Source organism: Calypte anna, chromosome 2 (genome assembly GCF_003957555.1).
Source record: "Calypte anna isolate BGI_N300 chromosome 2, bCalAnn1_v1.p, whole genome shotgun sequence".
Lineage (NCBI taxonomy): Eukaryota > Metazoa > Chordata > Aves > Apodiformes > Trochilidae > Calypte > Calypte anna.
Genome location: NC_044245.1, coordinates 131,513,804 through 131,538,599, shown reverse-complemented (window position 1 = coordinate 131,538,599; position 24,796 = coordinate 131,513,804). Strand labels below are relative to the sequence as shown.

General features: G+C 35.1%; 1 protein-coding gene across 36 annotated transcripts in view; it reads right to left on the bottom strand.

The window, feature by feature from the left end:
• The window catches only part of RIMS2 (regulating synaptic membrane exocytosis 2), a 419,884-nt gene that overhangs the window by 253,841 nt on the left and 141,247 nt on the right, over nucleotides 1-24,796 (bottom strand). Inside the window, exon 5 of one of the 36 annotated variants that reach the window (XM_030444599.1) lies at nucleotides 4,978-4,996. The exons of the other annotated variants lie outside the window; for them this stretch is intronic. Within the exon in view, the coding sequence (XP_030300459.1) occupies nucleotides 4,978-4,996 (19 nt within the window). The remainder of the gene's footprint in view (nucleotides 1-4,977; nucleotides 4,997-24,796) is intronic. 36 annotated transcript variants of the gene reach the window in all.

Sequence of the window (24,796 nt, the reverse complement as noted above, 5' to 3'; positions counted from 1 at the left end):
CCAGATGGGAAACTCCTCAGTGGTGAGGATGGATAAGTAACATGCATCCATATGCACAGCGTGCCTCAAGGAACCATGGGTACTGACATCCGCTTTCTTTTTCAAATGAGTGGTCATCAGCAACCCATTTTTGCTGACTCATAAACAGTAACCTGATATACAGAATCCAAATGCTCCAAGTCTATGTAAAAATGACTCACAGGATTCTGCCAAAATGAGCAGCATACCTATAAGCTTTAGCAAAGAAACAGCACCCCATAAATGCTCATATTAACCTCAGAAAGCAGCTTTTTAAGAAAACCTACAAACAAGTCCTGAAAGTGAAGACTCAAGCTCCAGCATATTCATATTAATTTAAAATAATTCACTAAAACATTAAAAAATACACACATCCTGCCTCCCAAATATAAAATCACCCAACATTTCATAGTATTTAATTCTGGGAAGAGTGCTTTCCCAGAGAGGAAAAATAAAGAAGAAAGGAGAAAAACATTAATTCTGCTTCTGTAAACTTGTTTAAAATTAATTACTGAAAAATATCGTAGAACATCTTTTAACTCAGGATTTAGTAAATGTGAAGGAAAAGTTAGTCATAAATAAAACCTTTTTCTTCTCAAGTTCACTACAAAACTGTGCTTCACGATAAATGTGTTCCTGTGAAAGGGACATTACATTCCAGTCTTGCTAAGAAACAAAAATAATTATTTTCTATGCCATTTTGCTCATTGTGGTTTACATTGCATTAATCCAGTTATCCTATGTGTTCAAAGTAATTTAATTTATATTTTACTGCCAAATGACATTGGAAATCTTAATGCTTAATTCAAAATATGTTAAGAATGCATATACAGGGATATTTTTGTTTTACTTTAATATATAGACAATATACCTATACATCATATTTTAGAAAATCACATTTACCTATCTAAAAGTGAATAAATACTATGCTACATAAAGATAAAGTTAAGATAAAATTCATAAATAAATACATTTTCACTCTGTTCAATAGCAACAAAATATCATCTCTAGTGCAACGAGATAACAGTCTGTCCCTGAAATCTCCTATCTGAATCTAAGCATATCTAGAAAAAACAGAACTAGAAAAACAAATAACTCATGTAAAAGAAACTATCCCTCTGTATCTTTAAAAAAAATCAAATATAGTGTTTTTTAATCTAGAATTAACAGATTTTACTCCGATATGCTACATTGTGATATTGCTTTTACAGATGCAAAGGAAATAGATTGAGATTAGCTACGTTTATACAAAATGGCACAAGAACCTTTACTTTCAATGTTTACCTTAATGGGGGCACACTGACTTAAAAGTGCCTACAGAGCATTAGATTTTGAATACGTACTGACATGGGGATATTCAAACACTCTTTAAATTAACTCAGAGAATCTCCTCTCCCCAAGCTCTCTCTATAGTCAACGGAGAGAGGCAGAAAATGGGCAATTCAGAGCAGAAAACTATGTTTAGGTTCTCTGAATCATCCCCTAGAGAATGCCTATGAAGAGAGTTAAGGGAGATGAGTTCCAAGCTAAAGTTAGTGTTCATGTACCTGTTGTGTGGTGTCACATTGCGTAAAGTGTGAATAAACTATTGTAGTCCTCATGGCTAAGAATTGGCATCTACATCTCTTTTGGACAATGTTTTATGTCAGTTTCATGCAAATATCAGGTTGCAAAAGTACTAAATACAATTGAAACTTTAGCCTTTCTAATACTCAACATTACACATTAAGATGTCTGACCTAGCAACTGTTGTTGTCATCATTAAGACTCAATTGTAAATCCAGAAAAAAGCAGTATAAAGACATTAGCAACATGGTTTCCAGTAAAGAGCTCTCTTTTTTTTACGTTTTTATTTAAAACAAAACTGCTTTTTTTTAAATAAATGGAACAACAAACCTCAGACCCAAGGGACTGGGTGATCTCCCCTAGTTTGAGAAAATAGGAGATTAGGAACTCCAGTGCAAACTCCCTAAATCAACAGTCACTCCCTTAGAGTAACTGGAACAAATGGCACTTGTAGAGTCCAAGAAATTTTAGATGTCTATCATGGGGAAAGATTAATTTCTCCCTAGAAGTGCTTATTTCTTTCCATTTACTGTGAAGAAAGAAAAGACAACCAAGATATGGACTTCTCCACTGTAGAGTTTTAAAGCCAGATAAGACAAATGCAAAATGCAGAATACCAGAAGCACTTTCTCAGCAACAAAAAACCCCACAGACATAAACCAATCACACAGAGAAATTAGAAAGTCCTGCTCTAAGCTGTGAAATGTGTCAGAAAAATAAGTTTTATTAGCATCAGAAGAAAACCTGCCACTAACTTTAGGACTATTATGCTATAGGCAGGGTACATGTGGTGCAGCTGCTGCATCGTGAATTGAGACAAATGCATATTGAGCTAAAGCTAAAAAAGTTATACTACAGGTATAACTTTATAAGTTATAACTATATATAACTATATATATAACTATAAGGTCTTACTTGATCTGGATGATGTGTAAGTGTCCCTCTATTGCTAGAACTCAGTCAATGCTTATGTAACTTCTCGTGACTGAGTAGCCCAAATGCATTGAAATAGTATTATAATAATCTGTTTAACAGGACCCATTTCAATCTTGGTTGGCTTTTGATGGTGTTTTCACTAATAAAAATTGCACAGACTGATTATTTACCACCAAGACAGACACTACGCTATAGAACCACCAAATGACCTGGGTTGCAAGGGACCTTTGAAGATCACCTAGTCCACCCCTGTTGCCAATGGGAGGGAGGGACATTTTTCACTATATCAAGTTGCTCAAAGCTCCATCAAACCTGATTTTGAAGACTTTCAGGGAAGGGGAAGACTTCCTTACATCCAATCTAGACCTACCCTCTTGCAGTTTGAAACCATTATTCCTTGTTTTGTCACTACAGACTCTGACAAGAAGTATTTTTCTATCTTTCTTAAACAACTAAAGGTTGTCATAAGGTCTTCTCAGAGCCTTCTCTACCCCAGCACAAATAACTGCTACTCTCTCAGCCTTTCTTTATGAGAAAGGTTTCCCAGGTCTCTGACCATTTTTGTGGCTTCCTTGTGGACCCACTTTAACAGGCCCATGTCTTTCTTGTACGGGGGACCCCAGATCTGCCCACAGTACTCCAGGTGGGTTCTCACAAGAGTAGAGGGGGAGAACCACCTCTCTCAACCTGCAAACCATGATTCTTTTGATCCATCCTGGAATACTATTTGAATCTTTGTGTTACTCTGCAAGAATGGAGTAATCAATCTCCATCCTACATGAAGAGGATAATGTAGTGTGCTAAAAATCTTATACATTTTCTTATTTTAACAAAATTCCACCAAAAGGCTGGTGCAGCTGTTCTGATAGTTGAAAGACTTGATGTAACACCAGAACAAAGAATCCAGATTTAGGATTATTTCATTAAAAAAAAAAGTTAATCATGGTATCTTTCTAAATCCATGTATTTAATTTTCTGAATTACAACCTCAGTGTTGGATATGCAATAACTCAGGAAAGTTGGCATTTCAAAACATCAACATACCACAAGCTAACAGATAAATCAGCCTCAGCATACTAACAACATAAACATTATATTATGTGATTCATCTTTACATCTATCTTCAATATTTCTCTTAAAATTTAAAATGCCTTGCAGTTCAAGAACTAGAACTGAGACAATGTAGTGTATTTTTCCATTACTATTATCCTAGGGTTGTATCTTTGTACACTGTTAAGCCCAGAATTAACATGTACATCACTTCCTCAGACATGAAGGATTCTTGTATTTGTGTCTACTCCATTATTCTGCAAGAAAGAAGATTTAAAGTATCTGTTTGACTTTATTTCTTTCCTCCATCTCATTTCTCTTCTTGCTGCCTAACTTATATGCGGTCTATCACCATAGCATATCTGATAAAAAGCATGAGACCATCTGGCATGAGTGGTCTTTTCTCTCTCTCTGTAACTGACAGCCAGGATGACAACATTGCCCTCCAAATGCCCAGTGCAAATATACAAAAAGAGAGTTCTCTCAGATTTTGCAGGTGTAAAGCAGGAGCTGAAAGCAAGGCCCTTTTCCTTGATAATGTCTTAGCTTATTTTCCAAACATCTCAGTGATCTGTCTACAAATATGAGAACAGTCCCATTCAATGTCAAAATTTGTATTCTAAATATTTTATAGAGCTTTAAATGACATAGAAAGTGAATCATACAATCATAGAATGGTTTGGACTGAAAGGGACCTTAAAGATCATCTATATTACTATAATCTTCCAATAGACCAGGGTGCTCAAAGACCCATCCAACCTGTACCTGAACATTTCCAGGGATGGCGCATCCACAACTTGCCTGGGTAATCTGTTCCTCACCACCCTCATAGTGAAGAATTTCTTCCTAATAAGTAATCTAAATCTACCTTTTTTCTCTTTAAAATGATTGCCACTTGTTAATGCACTCCCTGATAAGATGGTTAAGATGGTTAACAATAAACTCTCAGCTTTTCTATAGGCCTCTTTTAAGTACTGGGAGACTGCTACAAGATCTCACAAGAGCTTTCTCTTCTCTAGGCTAAATAATTCCAACTCAGGCTGCCCGCATAGGGGAGGTGCTCCAGCCCTCTGATCATCTTTCTGGCTCTCCTCTGGACCCATTCTGTGTCTTTCTTGTACTGACAAGTCCAGAGCTGGACATAGGATTCCAGTTGTGTTCTCACCCGAGCAGTGCAGAGGGTTGGAATCCCCTCCTTCAACCCCACTTCTTTTACTGCAGTTCAGGATGAGCTTGGCTTTCTGGGCTGTGAGCAGATATTGCTTTGAACTCTGAGAAAAATACCTATTTCTGTTCTTCATGAGACAACCCATATTTCTGTGACAATTTATTGATACAGATTTAGATAAAATTAAGTGCATCCCATTCCATCAAGGTTTTATGGGAAATTCTAGATTTTTGTTAAACAGAGAAGACACTTTGCTTTCTGTTTTATTAAACTGATCTGCCAAAGCAAAACAGAGGCATAAATTTAAAGCCAAGGTTCTAGATAATGTGAGTTCTGCCAATATTTGTTATTAAATAGTATGCTTAAGTACTAGATATCCGAAATACAATAGCCGCTGCAAGAGAATACTGCCAGAAAATTTACAAAAGCTCTCTGTAAATGCTATTGAAGATAACAATTTGCTTATATGCTAGTGGAATAGAAATTAATCATTTTTCTGAAGAGATATTCAGGCACCACTCATTGTCTATTGACTTGAGTAGGTATCTTTTGCAACCAGTCTTGAAAACCCCATTCCCTAACAGAGTCTATTCCAGAACTTGAATGCCTTTGTTAAAACTTTTTACTGAATTTAAGCATTAATGGGAATTAACAGACTAACCAGCTCATGTTCACAAGGTCAAAATGCAGGATTATGTTAAACACACATGGTTAAACACTGCAGGATAGTAAAAAGAGCTATTGTGTGTTAGTTCCATTTCAATATAATTTGTGTTGCTTTCTTATGAGATCTGAACTTCTGCACTTCCTGACTAAGAGGTTCTCAGTTGGTGAGACAGGAAAAACATGTCCCCTAGATAAGCAGTCCTTAAGTAGACACTTGGGGTTCACAAATGGCCATTAAGGAACCTTTTTTGTATTACCACTTATAATTTTTATTTACTGAGATTACATCAAGTAACACTCACAGCTTTATCAAAGATTAGCTATTGCCCTATATCTAATTTGCTGTATCTCCTCTAATAAGCATCTTCAGTCTCTTCAGTCACCTCTTTTTCTCTCTGTTCAATTTATTTGAGTAAGAGGAAATATCTTGTAAACTTGATACAGAAAATGAATGCATTTTAACTCTTCAATGCATGATGCTTCTAAGAAGACCAATTTTTTTTTTGTCATCTGATGTTCACCAAGCCAAATCAAGATCAAGGGCTTTAAATTTTTAAGCTGCCACTTATTTTTCAACCTTCAATCAGACTGCAGCATCCTCATCCCTGACTTCAGCACTCTCTTATGCTAGGAAATTACAGTACATCCCTAGCTCCAAAAGGAATTGAAACTTCATATCTGCATTCTTACAAATTTAAACATTTGACTTTTGAAAGAGAAAATGGGAAGTTATGTAAGCAGCTACTTATAGACCCCTCAGATACAATGATCAGAAGATCAAATATCCAGAAACCTGGGAAACAGCTCAGTTAAACATTTCTTCCCCCACCTTCCATCAAAATATACTCCAATATTATTTGCCTGTGGACTTTCACAGTAAAAAAATTAAATTATGCTTCAAAGACAAGCCATGTGTTAATGGGAATATAAAGCCAAGGTGAAAATTAAAACTTTGTACAAATTCTTTTTTAATGTTAAAATCAGGATAGAGGAATGCAATTTTTAACCTTTATCTTAAAAAAGCTGTGGAAGCCAGAATAATGTCTACTTAGAGCCCACAGAAAAACAAAAAACCAAAAAAAAACCACTAAAAACCATAATAAAACAAAACACCTAAAAAAAAAAACCAACCAAAACCAAACCAAAACCACAACCCAACACAAAAAAAAACCCAGCAACCTCTCTTCTGTAAAAACTAAATAAAACTGTTTGAAAGTAAAGGATTTTGTAAGAACATTTTTTAAAAGAGAAGGAATATTTTTAAAACAAATTCTTTCTTTAATTATAAATGACAGTTGGATTTCTATTAACAATTGCAGTATATACAGTGGTCCCCGAGTTTTTTACTGGGAAAAGGCACATAAATCAGTCTTGACTTTCAAATACATTGCACAAACATTCCAGTAGTACAATCCAGTTTCATTCAGAGAGAAAAAGATATTTCAGTAAGTAAAATGCAGTCCAATTTAAATAGAGTATATGCAGAGTAGCTGTGCAAATAACACAGCCACACCAAATTAAGTAAAAATTGCAGCTGTGGTACAGAGAAATCTGAATTTTTTTGCATTCTGATCATTCTCAGCATTCAGAACTGTGCTTTCACAGCTCACTGCAGCCTTGGTCAGCTATCACTTTCAAAATAACATCAATTTCAGCTAAAATTTTAGCATCTACATTTTGCTCTTTCACATTACGAAGAGTGTTAATTCACTGTAAAGCAATTTAAAGAAGAAAGGAAAAAAAGCCAACCAAAAACAAACTATAAAAGCTTGGTTAAATTTTTTCTACTTATGGAAAAAAACTCTGTGCCTTTTAGGTAATAGAATATCATACTATATGCTTTATTATGCTTTACTACATTCTACAGTATAACACAATATTACTGCCGTTTAATATTCTTGTGCCTCAGATAAAAAGACTACTCAGTCATTCAACTATGCACAAATAATGTGAGCAAAGCAAAATGTCTTCACTAATTATGCTTAATGTCTTTTGTCCTTCATACTGTGACTTGTCAAGTGAAGAAAATCACTCCACAACCAAAAAACGTAAGAGACAAAATAGATACTTTCCTTGTTAAGCAATGTTTTCATGTGTAGGAATATCCACACTGAAGCCAGAGGCTACATGAATACCTTACCAAGCAGAAAACATGATGAACTAATTAATTCACAGTGTCATATCATTTGAAAATTTACTTCCCAGAAACAATAGTTCAGCTAGCGGTGACCATTTACCACATTTAGTTAAGAGGCCTAATTATTAGGAGTCTGTCATTAGTCAAAGAAAAAACTAAAGAAAAGTAACAGGAGGAGGTAAGACATAGCTATTTTAGCTGTGTAAGCATTATATATGTATAGCAGTTTGTAACTCAGCCTGGAAAATGAAGTTTAAAAAAAATGAAAAAAATACAATGCTACACAAGGGATTTTCTCCTAAATGAAGCTTCAAACAAAAGCTCAGAGTTGCCTATGGGAGCTAATTACATAGCCTTCAAAGACAGTTGGTGTAGGTGTTTAAGGGCATTGAGAGTAAAAATAGAAGTCTGAACATCTAGCAAAAATTCAGTTTGTAATAGAAACTTTTTTTTTTAAAGGTAAAAAAATATATATAATAGTACAGAAGCATAACTAATTAATTATCCTTAAGCAACAACAACAACAAAATTAGGGCATAGATGTTTCATAACTACTAAACAGTTAAAACAAATGAGGAAGAACAATGTAGTACCAATTCTGTTTCTTCTATAGTGTGATTTCACTACCGTAAGTAGAAGTCCAGTAGTCTAGAAGTGAACTTGCATGTTGTCTCTGACCTTTATTAATAGATATTCTCTTAATTATAGTCAAATACCACAAAGCTGAACCCCTAACGGCAGCACAGTAAGTACAAGGTCCTTGGTATCTATACTTTCAGTTTGACTCAAATGCTGTTTATTTATTCAATACCTAAAATGCCACAAGAAGTTATACAACATGATGCTCAAGAATACACTGTCTGAGTTGAAGGAGCTATGAGTGTGCAGTTGCAGCACATGTCCCCAAAAGGATGTCGAACTGTGTCTTTAGAAGTGGGAATGTGTGAACCAGGATATGGGACAGATAAGAATGGGAAAAAAAATTCTTCAGCTACCAAAGTCAACACCTTGCCTAAACTGCATTCTGAGCAAACTAACTGATGTTACTAACATTAACTGACATATTCTAAGTTAAGCACACACTTCATTATCTTCCTGCACACAGGTAGTCACTTGCATCTTTAAAGCCATATTTCATTTTATTAATTTTGTTATAGATGGTATTTTTCTAGGACTCATCCTATTTTACCCTTTCTTTTTTCAGCTGTGGTGTTAGCAGCAACACTAATTTAGCATCATTTAAGTATTTAGTTTACAGAATATTAAAGTACAGATACTTTAATAAAAATATAATGTGATCAGATCACACAGATCCATGTTTTACTTGCTTGTCTTCTATCCTGAACATTATAATTTTTCCTAACCTACTGTATTATGTCATTCCTTTTCAATTTCTTTTCAATACATGCAACTGTGCTTATGCCCAGATGATTTGAATTGAAGTAAGGCAATTTAGGAGATTGCAATCAACTCCTCTGCAGAGCACAGTAAACTATGCATCCCTCTTATGCTCTTACACAATACTGTCAAATAAAATAGTTTGTTAAGCAATATTCTTTCTTCCTACTGTGAAAATAAAAATTGATTCTAAGGCCATGTGCAGATTTACAGATCTCTTCCTTTCCATTCTTTATTCTTTTACTACAAATTGAAGCTGGATGTAGAAGATGGAATTTGGCAGGTTTGCCTATGATAGTTTTGAAGATTCATACTAAGTATCCTATTTCATCCCCCTACCCATTTTTATTAACTGTTAAAGCTTTGCAAATCAGAGATACAGAGACAAGGCAAAATAAGATACAATTCCTTGTGGATATTTGAAATCACCAAACTAGTGAATAAAGTCGGAGAAAGGTAATAGACTCTAAGACAATTAACAACGGGGGTGATCCATCTCCTAGCAATGTCTGTGGGAGACTTTCTATTTGTCTCAGCAGAAGTTGAATTAGGCTATTAAAGTAAAGAAAGGTGGCTCAGTACATACTGTACTAAGTGTAATGGACCCCAAAGAAGCATTTTTAGTACCAAGGATTGTGTATCTTGGGACCACATTTGGAGGAAGATGGAAGCACTTAGAAAGTGGAAAACTCTGTGCTTCTTTACCTTTCTCTATCCTTCTACCACACCACACAATAAAAAGATTTGGAGTTTATACAGTCATTAGAGACAATAGCTGTAGGGTGGAGGGAAGTTACCAAGACTCAATACTCAAGAAAAAAGTCTTCAAAGGCATCAGAAAACGATGGAGGATGCCAGTTCATAAAGTCGTGTATGAAAAAGATAAACAGGAAACATTCAATGTATCTTACAGGACTGCACTTGATGAAAGTGTTAGATTACAGATTTTAAAACAAACAAAAAGCACTTTTTTCTGTGGATGCCAAAACACTATCTAGATAAGAAAATTATTTGAAAATGGGAGAACAGGGCTATCAGAGACAATCCAGCCATAATAGTGCCTCAAGAAGTCCCTGAACTACTTCTTGGCAGCTCAGATGCCCACCCCACCACTGCTGTTCATATTCCTCCTTAAACCTCTGTTGCTTACCACTGTCAGAGAAACTGAGGTACTCCAATCTCTGCCCTGACTCACATCATGAAAAAGTCAACAGGGTGGGAAAAGAAAATATAAAGGTGGTGCTTCAACAGGCGCAAGGAGCCAGACTTCTACATTACCATTATACATCATAGCCTACACCATTACACTAAGTGAACAGCTATACATAGCAATTATATAGCCCAAATATTTGTTGCATTTTCTCTAAATGCTGTTTGCTTTCAAATGGGATTTCTAGTAAATTTTTTTGCCACTAAAGTACCTGATGCTGCTTTACCATCCATTAAATGATGGGTTCATTGCTTCTTAGGAAAATTCATGTGAGCTGAAAATTACTCAGATGATCTACATATTAAGCAGACAAAAGAAATCTCAGTTCTCCCACTTAAAAAGAAAAAAAAATTTTTGTAATATAAATTTCTAGTTCTTTCAGTCACAGAGAAAAAGAAAACATGAATCCTAAGGATTCTGAAATGGAAATATAGAGCATTCACTCTTGAGAAGAGAAAAAACCCAAACCCCTCTGATTTTGCAGTCAACCTGAACTGAATCTTCAGAGTAAAGTTTTCATTCCTAAAATCTGGCTGCACAAGTGTTGTTTTAAAAAGTTACATAGTGTACAGCAGAAATTAAACACAGAAATGTGCAGCCTAGAACCATCACTGTTCATCATCTTAATTTGAGAAGTGTCTAGACATACAGAATCAAACACAACAGAAAACTGAAAATTTAATATTAAAATATGGAATCTTGTTTAAATGCAAAAACTTCTATTGCAAACTATGTGATCCATGAGCTGTTAGAGGAGGCAAGAGAGGTGTTTGTAAATCAAACATAGGATACAAGCAGTTGTAAATCACACAATGACTGAAATATAATACTAAGGTGTGATAAAGTGAAAAAGGCAATCATAATTCTAGGATTAATAACTTATTTTCAACAACAGAAATAAGTATTGGTATCCTTGTAGGAGGTGCTGTAAGACTGCTTAGACTACCTGATAAACTTACCTTAAAAATGTTAGCATTTATCTTCAAAAAAAGAGTAAATCACAAAGAAGACCTACTGCAATGATTAGGCAAATGGAGAATTTCATTAAAAATTAATACTAAAATAGTTTTGCTCATCTAGCTATGCAAACTGAAAGTAAAGAGGGATTATTATGACTCAATGTATGTAATCAGGGACAGAGAAAAGAACAACTTATCCTACGGGATAATTCTGTAACAAGATGAGATAGATGCAATCAGTAATGAATAAACTAAGAATAAAAACCGAACATTTATCTAATCATCTCCTAAGTACTTTTCTGGGATTGCATTCCAAACAGTAGGAGAGGCATGAAACCTGCATTGTGTTACAACAAGAATGGTAATTTTAAACAAGATTTCTCTGACTGTGATATAGAAATGTAAGTTTGAATGTAAAAGCATGTAAAAACCTGTTTAACTGACACACATAATGAAATGTTGAAAAACAAGGCTTGGATCCTGCTTTTTCCACCATCTTATTTAACATTTCCTGTACTTTGTGACTTTCAGTACTCACATGTACATTTTTGCTTTTCCAGAAACATGATTTGATTTTAGCTTTGCTAGACTTTATTTTTCACTGATGTGTGACAATTTGGCTCTATCTAGCAACAGATTTTTGAGAGGAGGACAGGCATGTTCCAGATGGTATGAAAAAAATCTCAGCTGTCTTATTGTTTACATCTTCTTTACCCTTTCAGGGGTAGAAAAAATGATGCAATTGAGGTCAAGGATTAATTTTAGCTATATAAGACTGGTAGGGACCTTTTTGTCTTTCTCCAAAATGTATAGTAAGGTCTATTTTTTAAGTTTATCTGGCATTCTCATCTGCAAGTCTTGCTCCTTTTGCAAAAATGTAAGTAATGTTGGTCAAGGTCTTGAACATTCCTCCCCTTTTCCTGAAATCTCACACTATAGCTCTATTTTATTTTTTTTTAACATAAAAGAAAAGTTAAAAAAAACAACCACACAACAAAAAAAACAAGTTAAAAGTATTTTGTAGACTTCTCAAAAGTATCTACTTGCACATGTACACATTTCTCAAAGTAAGACATTAATTAGCAGCACAATCCAGCCCAGAAGAGCCAAAGGATTCTCATCTGAACAAAGACTGTAACACAGCTTTCCCCAAATTAGAAATAAAACATTAAATCAGACTATGATTATTCAGTAAATCGGTGATTCAGTTACAAATTCTATAGACATTAATTTTGCCTCCAATAAATGTAACCATAGCACTGTCTGGATAAACTCTTTATGCACTAAATTGTGTTGTAGTAAGCTTTATTACATGATTTCATTCATTTAGAAAACCCTTAAATGGAATCTCCTTTGCACTTTTAGCCATAGGGTGCAAACATTACATTTCAGTTTTTAAAGGTGTTTGCCCCCTCAAAAAAAAAAAAAAAAAAAAAAAAAAAAAAAAAAAAAAAAAAAAAAAAAAAAGAAAAAAAAAAAAAAGCTGCTTGATTTGAAAGTGTGTAGATTCCAGGGACATAAGAAAGTGACCTAAGGGACGCTTCATCTATATGTTCTATATTGAGCAGTAAATCACTAGGAGCTTCAGAGTTTCAGAATACCTGCCAGTTATTATGCCTAAGAGAAGGCAGCTTTAAGTAAGAGTTGTGCAAAGGAGCAAAGTTATGGACATTCAAACACTGCCTGCTGTTTCATTTTAATCTTCCCAATTAACTTTCAGAAAAGGAGCAGGTTTTTTCTCACTAGTAGAAAATACAGGCAAGGTCTTTTAAATACCTCGAAATCATCAGGAAAGGTTATTAAAGATCTCAGTGAAGAAAAATGCCCAGTAATGTACCCAAAATTTGTTTTGTATTGTTGGACATACTTGTTTTAATTGCTACCCAGCCCAAATGGAAAGACAATCATGGCCACTGAGAGAACTATAAATATCCCAGACATAGATATCTTAGTTGATAGAATGCAAAAAAAAACTTTTTAAAAAAATCTGCAAGAAATAGGTACACTACTAAGTGCCACACTAAATTCTAAAGTCAAGATACAAGATATAATTATAACCTGGTGGGCTCCTGCTAGTGGTTATGACACATATTAGAATTAATGGCACTGCCACAGAAGACCTTTGCAGGTCACAGATTATTTCAGAACACTAAAAACTAATGACTATTCTTGAAGACATTACAGATCCCATATTGGAAGTGAAATTTTGTCTAGGTGTGGATTTATAGAACATAAGTGCACCATCCCTGAAAAGACTCATTTCTTCATGCAATCCATGTGACTAAATGGGGGTCAGATAACTCACTTTCCTAAATGTTTCCCCTATAGTTCCTTTATCTACATTCTTTACACTGCAGAACTTTCAGTGAACTATCTCAAATGTTTTTAAATCAACTTTTTAACATATAAAAACAACAGGCAGACTACAAATATTATCAGTCTGCTCTATCACTTCCAGATTATGGTTGTTGAGCTTCAAACTAGATATAAAGCATCTAGTGACAGTAGCTAAATAAATGACAAATGCATTAAGATTCATCTACAAGGTTACAAAAGAAAAGTTTTTTCATAACAGAGATACATTAGTATAAGCATATATGCCACACATACTGTAAGCCTCGGGATAGCAATGCCAAAATGTCCCTAGAATTAATTAGATGTCAGTAGTGGAAAAAAAAAAGCCTTTCTTCACCTTAAGATATTAAAGTAGAACTGAAAGTTCTTAAAGTAGAACTAAAACTTAGTAACATCCAAGGTACAAATGATCACAATTGCTTTGTATTTGTTGTATGATACACACTTAAGTCCAAGTCCATAATCTGAGATCCAAAGCTGAAAACAATTCTAAATCAGTATACAAATCAAATTAGGGGAAAAAAATGTGAACAAAAAAGTATAAATTCTGATTGAGTAACTCTTCAGATCTTTTTTACAGCTACCCTCCACTTCAGCAGTAAGGGGAAGCAGTTACACAAATATAATAAGAGGAAAAGAGAGGAAGTTTAGAATAACATAAAGCTAGAAGTTAACAGATCCAGTAATGGAACCAAAATATACAAGGGGAATCCCTTGTCAGATGAGATGAGAACAAAATATGTATGAAGTAATTTTGCAAGTATATTAAGAGCGCCAGAATCCTGAGAATAATATGAGTCTGGAAAGACATGGAAAATTTATTGTTGATGGGCAGAAACAGTAATTAGTGCTTAGTAAGTATTGTTCAGTGAGAACTGACCACACCTCAAGTACTGTATTCAGTTGTGGGGGCCCAGCTACAGGAAAGACATTTTGTTGCTGGACCGAGTTCCAAGAAAGGCAACTAAGCTGGCAAAGGGTCTGGAGAAGGCCTATGGGAGAAAGGCTGAGGGAACAGGGAATGTTGAGTTTGGAGAAGGCTGAGAGGAGACCTTATTGCTCTCTTCAACTACCTGAAAGGAGGTTGCGGGGAGGTGGGTCCTGGCCTCTTCTCTCAAGTGAATAATGATAGACCTAGATAATGATAGACCTCTCTTCCTGTATAAGGGTTTTATTTCCACCTGGACTTCATTACTTTTACTGCAAACTTCCTTATATCCCTTTGTCTCAAGTCTCTGAGGATACAACTTTGTTTATAAATTTTTCTCCTCCACTTGAACTGTAGTTAGTTCATAAATGAAATCCTAAAGGAATTATTCTTATCAAACTGTATGGTCTCTCAGATTACAAAGAGCAGAAGATTCCTTGCATCAAGACCACAGATTGCATTTGATTTGAAAAGTAAGCTTCTGAAAACATTTAATTGTGATTTAGTCTTTTAATGTAAAGTCCTTCAATTCTAGACCAAAACTTTTACCCTTTTTCCATCTGAGATACTGCATTCCTTTCATCTAATGCATTTCATTGCACCTAGGAAAACTTTTCAGTGAGCAGGCACCTCTCAACCATTATCAATTAAACATTTAATCTTCTTTAAATATATTGCATCTTTAGCCTCTTAAACTTTAAGGCAGGTTTCCCAGACTTTGAAGTGTCCCTGTGGAGTTTTCTTAAGCTCTTCCCAGGAGTGAAAATCCCTTTGGAAGATAAGAACCTAAAATTGGATACAGTTAATGATCTTACTAATGTTTTTAACACTTCTCTCTCACACGGGCAAGCCTGGACATACTTGGTTTGAGTTCACACCTCTCTGAAAGACAGAATTTTGTCTGAATGAAAGAATAAGTTATGAAACACAGGTCTACTGTCAACAACAAAATAGATACTAACTAGTCATTAGGGACTCACACATTTGAAACTTCCACTGTTCCTTTATTATTTTTTAACCAACTAATTGTTGAATCTCTCATGAGTCAGCTTTGTGATTCAGATACTTGTGTTCTTGCTCCAATTTCCTTTAAACAAATGTATTTTTCAAAGTCCCACCTCTCTCATACTATCCCTAAAAACAAACCCTACTTTTCAGGTTTTCAAGATCATCTACTGCTATGGGAGACAGATGACCAATATTGCTTCCTCCATCCCACCATCCTCTGACCCCACCCTTGCACTTGGTTGTTAACCCACTAAATAGGAGAAAACAGATGAAAGATTTTTCATTAGCATCTAACTGCTGCTGCTGGAAAAAAGCTATTGATACCACAAAAAGGATCAGTATTGTAGATTAAAGTCTAAGCAGGTACTTTAAACTTCTGCAGCAACATCACCAATGGTAAGAATCCCTAGAAGTAGACTCCACTGGTAGCTTAGGAATCTTTTGAGTTCCTTTGAATGACAGAGATGTAGCAGAACAGAACAAACAGAACAAACTGCCCTCAAGTTATGACTGTTATCTGTTGATATTTTTGAGATGTAACACTCAGCCCATTTTCTCAAGAAGCTGGACAACAGCTAGCTTTGGTTTACATTTTTTTCTTCAATCTCACCATTGGTAACGATTTGTATCATTGAATCAGGCCACAAAAATTATCTACAATGTGCTTGGCAAGTAAATTTTATGCAGTTCATATCAACATCTAAGATATTTAACTGCAGTTATCAAAATCTCATCATTTCATGTAAACAACAGGGAGTGTAAAAAAATAATGTATCATAGTAAAACTATATAATGGATAAACTATTATTTATATATGCTTTCAATTGATCTATAATTACTTGATTATCTTCTCCAATTTCATAATATCTTTCTGCAACATACTGCATTGAATAATTATTTTGTTGCTTGAAATTTTGTAAGCTTTACATGAGGAAAGTAGAGCAAATTAACTGAAATGAAAATGTCTATTTGTTTCCTAGTGAAAGAGCTAATTAATATATATTTTAAGTGATGTTGACAGATTTTATTACATACATGCATAAATAACTACCCATAACACAAATAAGAGGAACACAAGTTTGTTTGCCCCACCTTCTAATCAACAATATCTTAAAATCCAAAAATAGGAGCTTGCTATGTCAGTGGCACAGAATCAAAGCTGAGAAGCCAAGATAATACTGCTTCCTTACAAGAACTTAGGTATGGGGACAATGACAATTACCTCGTGAGTACATAGTTCATTAAGAGGGAAATAAAATGAGTTGAAGTTAATCATTCACAGCCTGTATAGAAAAAATGAGAAGATTTGGAACCTGCGATTTCAACACGCTATATATCTAAGCAGTATATGGGATACCTAACAAACAGATGGCCCTTCTCCAAGTTCCTATCCCTGGTGAAGCAGGATATTTCTGTCACAAGCAAAGAAAATCCTCTGGGGATTTTGGCATTTCTGGGATCTGCTCTTGCTCCCTCATGTCCTGTTTCCACCAACTCAACCACATCTCCAACTGGAGCTTCCATCACCTCCTGGGTATCTCCAGGAAGCAGTGGCCACTACCTGGAGTCAGCTGTGTGGTGTCCTTGTGATACAATCTTGAGCCTTTGATACTCACAATACTTCCCTTTCTTCCTATGCATCCTTCACTTTAGTCAACTTCTAGGAGGTCTGTATGCTTTTGCTAAACAGAGGGCAGAAGATCCTTGGCTGCAGCTGTGTCCTCTCACAACTGAGTTGTGTTTCCAAGTGAGAGTGTCTACACTCAGAATGTCTCCTCCTTTCCCTTTTTGAAAGCGGGGGTGAAGTTTCCCCTTTTCCAGTCAGTGGGGACTTCACCAGACTGCCGTGACTTTTGGGTTATAATAGAGAGCAGTTTAGCAACCACATCTGCCAGTTCCCTCAGTTCCCTCATGGGTGAGTCCCACTGGGTCCCATGGACTTTTACACTTCCAGGTTCTTTAGATGGTTGTGAACCTGGTCCTCACTTACAATTGGCTGTTCTTCCTTCCAGCCATTGCCATTTTCTTCTGTGACTTCAGGAGTGTGTCTGGAGCCCTTGACAATGAAGACTGAGGTAAAGAAGCCATTGAGAACCTCAGCTTTTTCCATATCCCTTGTCACTCACTAGTTCACCTGTTTCCTTTCTGAGGGGGCCCACACCTTCCCTAGACTTCCTTAATATGCCTATAGAAATTTTTGCTATTCCCCTTGATCTCCCTGGCTAGATTTAGTTCTAACTGAGCTTTGGCTTTTCTAACCAGGTCTCCTGCTGCGTGCACGGCTTCCTTATATGCCCCCATTCTAGCTGTCCTTTCTTCCATTCCCTGTAGAGTTTCTTTTTTTGTGATAGTGTGTCCAGGAGCTCCTTGTTCATCCACGCAGGTATCCTAGCATTCTTTCCTGCCTTCCTCTTTGTCGCTGTACTTTGCTATCTAGTGTAGTATAGACTATATAGTATATACAGTGTAGAGCTCATTTTTGGAAAGCCATATTAAATTGTGCTTGAAGTGAATCATCTGACAAATCTACCTTCTGAAAAGTTCCCCTGCTGGCAAAGAATTCAAGGATAAGCAAATATCACTTCAGGACTGGACCCCTACTTGGAAGATGGTTAAAAGATTTATTCCTATTTCAATAGATTTGAGTAGCTTCAATCAAAGTTTTTGATTTCACAGATTCAGCCTGTGGTAATACGAATTCCATTAATCTTATATTAGTTATTTCATTTAATTTTTACAAAATAAAATATTTGTGCTTAATTCGTAAGCAGAACTATTCCTCCTATCAACAAACATAGTAGCTAGAAGAAAGAATATGACTTGGTTTTTTTTCCTATGGACACTAAATCTCAAATACTAAGGGAAAGAAAATGATAGTGGTTCTCTGTTACACTATTTGAGAAATCACTTCTTTTCTATGAGTGAATCCTCCTACAATCTAAGTAGAAGGAACTGTCTTTGCCTAAGGAAAAACAGAGAAAATATTATTGCTATTAACAGATATTTATTCTTTAGCAACTTCTGTTTTCTTAAGAAGTTATAGCATCATTAAATATTTCCATTCATTATAATGCCAAAATAACCATTCAAATCACTGCTACAAGGATACCTTGACCTCATTTACACAACTCATTCAAAATCTGGGTGCATCTAATATGAGGTAATTAATATTTGTCTCACACTCATTTTCTCAGAATACTCTGAGTTTCATTATAATTACCATTAACTGGTTAATTATCTTCAGCATGTAAAATGTTAGGCATGCAATGTGAGCCAGGAACATTAAAGTGGGATCTAGGCAGTAAGGAAATTTTCAGGAAATAATGGTAATTACAGCCTTTGCACTCACATCCTCTGTAAAGTCTGGGGCCGCAAAAAGATGAAGCTACAAATACCTCACCTTTTCTGGTCAGATTAAGTTAAATGCAGCTGCTTAAAACATGTCAGCTCATTTCTGCCCCAAAATGTAGAGAAACAAGATAAACCAGGTGCCTTGAATTGCCAGTGAGTGGGTGTGAATCCACCTGTGCCTGATTAGGGCAGGGCCCCTATTACCAGGGGGCCAATAAAGGTAAAACTCACGCCCACAGACTAGCTCACTCTTGGGTTAGACGAGAGAGACTGGTAGCTCTCCGAGCACTGTATTACTTTCATTGCGCCACTAGGGCTCATCGCCTCAAGGGTGAGGCTCTCTGTGGAGTCTCGAACCCAGGGCCTTCGGCATTGCAGTACTGGGTCTTAACCAGCTGCACCACGAGAGCCTCACCTTAGAGGCGATGAGCCCTAGTGGCGCAATGAAGGTAATACAGTGCTCGGAGAGCTACCAGTCTCTCTCGTCTAACCCAAGAGTGAGCTAGTCTGTGGGCGTGAGTTTCACCTTTATTGGCCCCCTGGTAATAGGGGCCCTGCCCTAATCAGGCACAGGTGGATTCACACCCACTCCCTGGCAATTCAAGGCACCTGGTTTATCTTGTTTCTCTACACCAGAATATCTGTAACATTCCACTGATGTCACAGGAAGCCTGTGGTGTTTTGATTAGGATCTGAAGTTAGGTGAGACAGATAGGGCTAAGATCTCTTTTCCCTCTGCAGCCTACAGTGTTCTTGGAGTCTGATACCAGCCTCTTAAGCTCCATGTTAGCATTTATAATATTCCTTCTAGATTTTGAACTATTAATACAAATTCCATTGCATTTGTTAATAAATATGCAGTCTGACTCAAGACGTTTATATAACAGAACTATTTTATCTATACGAAAGGTAAAATCTTTCTGTTGAAAAATGAGAAATTTCAAGTGCAGGAAGCATTAAAAATGCCTTCAGAATATATATTCTGTCCCTGGGTACTTCTGCTATTTCTCTACATGGATGCTTGACTTCTGAATTAAGTTTTGTAAAGACTAAATGTAGAAAATGAATTTAAACTATAACCGCTGCTGCTGTTTTAACTATAAACTTATCAGGTGAGCATGTGACTGATCTCTTTGGAAAAAAGGCTGTTAGTGCTAGGTCAAATTAATTGTTAACCTTATGGGAAGAAGCACATATTTTATTCTTTAATGAATTTTCCAAGTAAAGAATTAACTCTGTAAAAACTTGTGTAAAATGTAACATACAAACACCATCCAAACCTTCTTCTGAAAATAGTCTTTTTTAATAAAGGCACAATTTAAGTAAAGGATAAATAAATTAATTAATTTTTGCTTCAGTTCCTTGACTTTTCTTGCACTAAAGAATTAGGAAGATATACCTAATGCTTACATGATGCAGAAAACAACTGGGATAGTAGCAGTAGTATTTGCTGTTAATATCAATATTTAGTTCATGTGCTTTAATGAGGCTCTCATGTTCTGTAAACAATAATTCCTACTTAATCATAATGAAATATAAACTTCCAGAGCTAGTACTGAAATCTCAGCTGGCAGTGTACTACACTGTAGTGCCAGACAGTAAAAAAAATTAAGAATTCCTCCCTTTTCTAACTCACCTGAAAAAAAAAAATGACGGAAATAGAAGATAGCTAGAGATGCAAAACATTTATTAGATCATCTAGTTTGTTTCCATGACAATGGAGAATCTTTCCCCACAGTACATTTTCTAGAGTTTTCTCAACCTAATTTCAGAAGATATATATAGATAGATATTTTTTTTTTTTAAGGTTTATACAATTTCCTGTGTGATTCATTCTATCATGGGGCAGATTAAGAAATCTGCAAGGCCACTTGGTCAAACCCTTCTATTGATTACATCACACTTCAGGATCTCCTAGATAAATCTCTTTCCTTCTTGCTGCTTAAGTAATTAATACATATATATGATGCTAATCTGTCTCATTTCAGCTCTAACTGAACTAACCTAGATATGTATCCATTTCTATTAGCTCCTCTCTTCTGGATGTTTTTACCTTGTTTTATTGATTTTCTGAAAAGTTTGCTTTTTTTTCTAAAGTCTGGTGCTATTTTCTAGAAGTCTACACTATCTTAATCTCATTTCTTGAGTGACATGCAATAAACATATGTTCATCACAAAGAGTTCAAATATAAAGCTCCTTTTTCCAACTAGTTTATTAGAAGTCAAAATTCTCATCAACACATAGAAAGACGGTTTGGAGGAACACTGTAAGATCTTTTCATGGCAAAACGTATACCTATTTTTGGTATTAAATATACTGAGGATAACAGCAGACATTGTAAACCTCCTAACAAATAAATTATTTCTGCATATGTAGCTTAAAGTCGTTAAACCACCAGAGTAAAAAGAATCTATATTGACTAAGGAACATCAACAAAGACTAATGGAAAGCAATCTTTAGTTAGCTGGTTTTGTTTTTTTTATAGTTAGCAGATCATATAGTTTTAAAAAAAAAATTGAAAAAGACTACAGTAGTATCTCATTCCTTTGTTCCTTGTACTGTTTGTACAGAGTTGGGGGAAAAAAAAAAGACCTAATATATACATGTTTAAAATACTATTTTACAGGAATAGAAGTGCTTCGAGATACTGAGACTCCTCTAGCTTTCCTGTCAGAATGCTAGGAATACCTCAGATTTTGGAAGAAAAAAAATAAAGGTAAAAAAAAAATACATACAATTAACATTAACAGTGTAATTATAATTAATCCATGCTAACACATGGATGGCTGTATAAATGTAGTATCATTTCTGGTTAAGTTTTCAAATTACCTTCTTTATTATCCATGATTATATACCACAAATAAAATGCAGCAGCTCTGCAGCAGAAAGTGGAGCTAATCAGCAGAAAGTATATCACAGACAGAAAATACAATCAGGTGAAATGAAGTCTATGCTTTCACTGCGGAGATAATACAGACTTCTGCTGTGCTACTGACAGTATTGCTTCCTCACAGCTGCTTTCATAAACCCCTTCTTCCACTTCAGTAATGCTTCTAAATTGGACTTCCTGACATGTTTTGAATACAGAGTTTGGGTATATGGTCAATATGAAAATGTTCCTACTATGAATTTATCAGGTTAATACTGGCATTAGTCAATTTGCAATCAGCATAAAGTGCATTAAAATTAATCTTTGTGGCATTTTCTTCTGTTTTTTTCAGTATATCTAGTTCAATCTTTGCTAAAGCACATTCTAAAAATACAATACATAGGAGTGATTAAGTACAAAAGCTGTCAAAATAATTAAAAAAACACCTTCTCTTTCTAGATGTGCTCAGTACACAGACTGATACAGTAAAGTACTGATGAAAATCTGAAAATTAATATATTGGCCTGAGAACACGTTACCTTCTCTTGGTTCTGATTATATAACTTAAATAACGCATTCTCTTCTGGAAAATAAAAAAACCATCAATGGCTGTTAGCCATTAGTTCAGTTCAAAAACTGAAACAAAAGTAAGTTTTTTGGTTTTAGCTAATAATATTAGCAGGTAAAAATATTAAAGTTGGAATGAATTGTTTTGTTATGCAATAGAATAAGATTCATTCCCTTATGAAGTAATCTGGAAAGAAATGAAAGTTTCTGAAATGTCTTATTTAGGTACTTGAAGATAATGAAATATTCCATTCTACTGCCATAGTTTAAATTTCACATTACATGAGGGATGCATGACACATGATTTAATGAGGATATGCTATTATTTTGAAGCATTTTCTTGTTAGGGGAGAGAACTGAAGTAGGAGAAGAAAAAAAAATATAGGCAAGATAGAAATAACATACTGAAACTCAGTGAACAGTTCTGCTAAACTCCTATTTTATCTGCACATTTTTGCCCACTTTAGATTTCTAAGTAGTTTCCACACATTTTCATGGCAATTACAACGAGCTAACGTTATTTTCTGGAGACAAAACCATATCACATCACTAACACAACACTGTGAATTTGAAACTTACAACTCTCAGAACTCAAGTAAATACGGTGCACTGCCACAGACCTCTTAAAAATATAATTTTCTTCTTTTTAGTTAACTCACCTTACTTTAGCTGAAAAATCAGTATGTTCAAGATTAGTTATCAATCAGAACTAAAACTGCCTTGTTCTAACTGGAGGTGAATATATGCAAGATTCCTTTCTAAACAAGAACAGTTCAGATATCACCCATGTGTCATCAAAAGGAAATACCAATTAATGTACCTTGCATAACGGTAGAAAAATTATTACTGAGAAAGCATTTAGACATCTGGGCTTATTCAAAAGGTTTCCCAACTACGGGTTAGTAGGAAATGTTCAAATTTCTCAGCAGTGTTTATTTCTATAAAAAAAGCTGTGAACCCTAAAATACAGATTTACTCACAATGAATTACATGAACAGATTAGAATCCAGTAAAGATCCCTTTGCATTAGCTGAATAAAAGTACTGCAACAATAAAATCCACAAAAATAGAGATCTGTAGTCTTTTTCCCATTTGCCATCAGGAGGCCACACAACACCCTCAGCATAATTAATGATTTTTTTTTTCCATGCTTAACAGGAGAACCAAGTATTTCTATATAGTATTCCAATCTTGGGAGCATAGTCTCTGAGTGTCTTGCACAATTACCCAGTTTTTTAGTGTCTCCATTTCTATTGGTAAATATTATAAAAAATGCCTACAGGACAGCATCCCCACACTTGTAAAGAATTTATTTGCAACTACAAATACATTTGCTGTATTTTTTGGCAAATTCAGACTTGAGAAACTATGATGAGATCTTAAATTAATGGAAAAAAACCTCTGAAAAACCTATCCCAAAGACAAAAAAAAAAAAAAAAGTTACTGTAGTGAGGACACTTCAGCTGTGTAGCTGACAGTATGAAAGAAAATGATGTAGTTAGTAAAATGATGCAACATGCAGCTGGTATGACAGAGGGTATCCTTGGTGTGAGTGAAGGGTATGGCAGAAAATCCTGCATATCTCCAAGATACTTAAGTTACTTTGCCACATGGCCTGAATTCTAAAGATGAACTTGCCAGAAAACACAATGCAAATTTAATTTGATTTTTCACTTTCATTTACTTACTAACCCAGGATCCTGAAAACCTTTGCAAATATTTCTGAATTAATCTTCAGAGAGCCCCATAAAATATTAAACACATAATCTATCCCAGAAAACTCCAGCAGTGGCATTTACAGGATTTTCCTGGCACTCCAAAGGAGATGTTGATGGTGGCAGGTGCAAAATTCAGGTCCCTCCACCTCCTAGTTCTTGGACTGAACAACAATAATACCTTCTTCTCATGCTTTTTTCTAAAACAAGATATTTGAGTCACTATGACAAGTAGTCATTAAACACCAGGATTATTATGCTGTGTACTACAAATGAGCATGCTTTAACATTGAAGACCCATGCTAAGTGCAAGCAAGGTTTTGTGTGCATAAATTGAACTGTCGTGTTCTTAATATAATCCTTGTTGCATTTTAAAATCTTTTTTGTCCTCCCCAACAGTTTTCCAAAACAGTATGGCACTTAGCTGAACCAGGTTCCAGTGGAAATGTTCTGGAAAACAGGACATTCATTCTACTGGGTCTTTAATAATAAGGTCTTATTTGATTACAAATTTGCATACACAATACATGTCAAAAGGTCCTACCTTTGTTGCATAAAAACCACATAAACATCTTTGATTTAGAGTATTTCTCCGTGCTTTTATGTACAATTTTATAGATTACAAACTGTAACTATTTCAAAGCAATTATCATAAACGTATTAATTTTTTTGTCAATTTAATTTGGTGCACCTTAAAACATAATGTTCCAATATAATATATGTGGGTATTAATTTCTAAGAGACATGGACTAAAAATTAATGTACTGAAAATATTTAGGAAACTTTGTGATAAAAATTATCTTAAATACCAGAAGACAGGAATTTAGAAGTGTATCTTAATCAAAAAGATACACACAAAAATTGCATGGGCCTGAAGTAAATACATCAAGACCT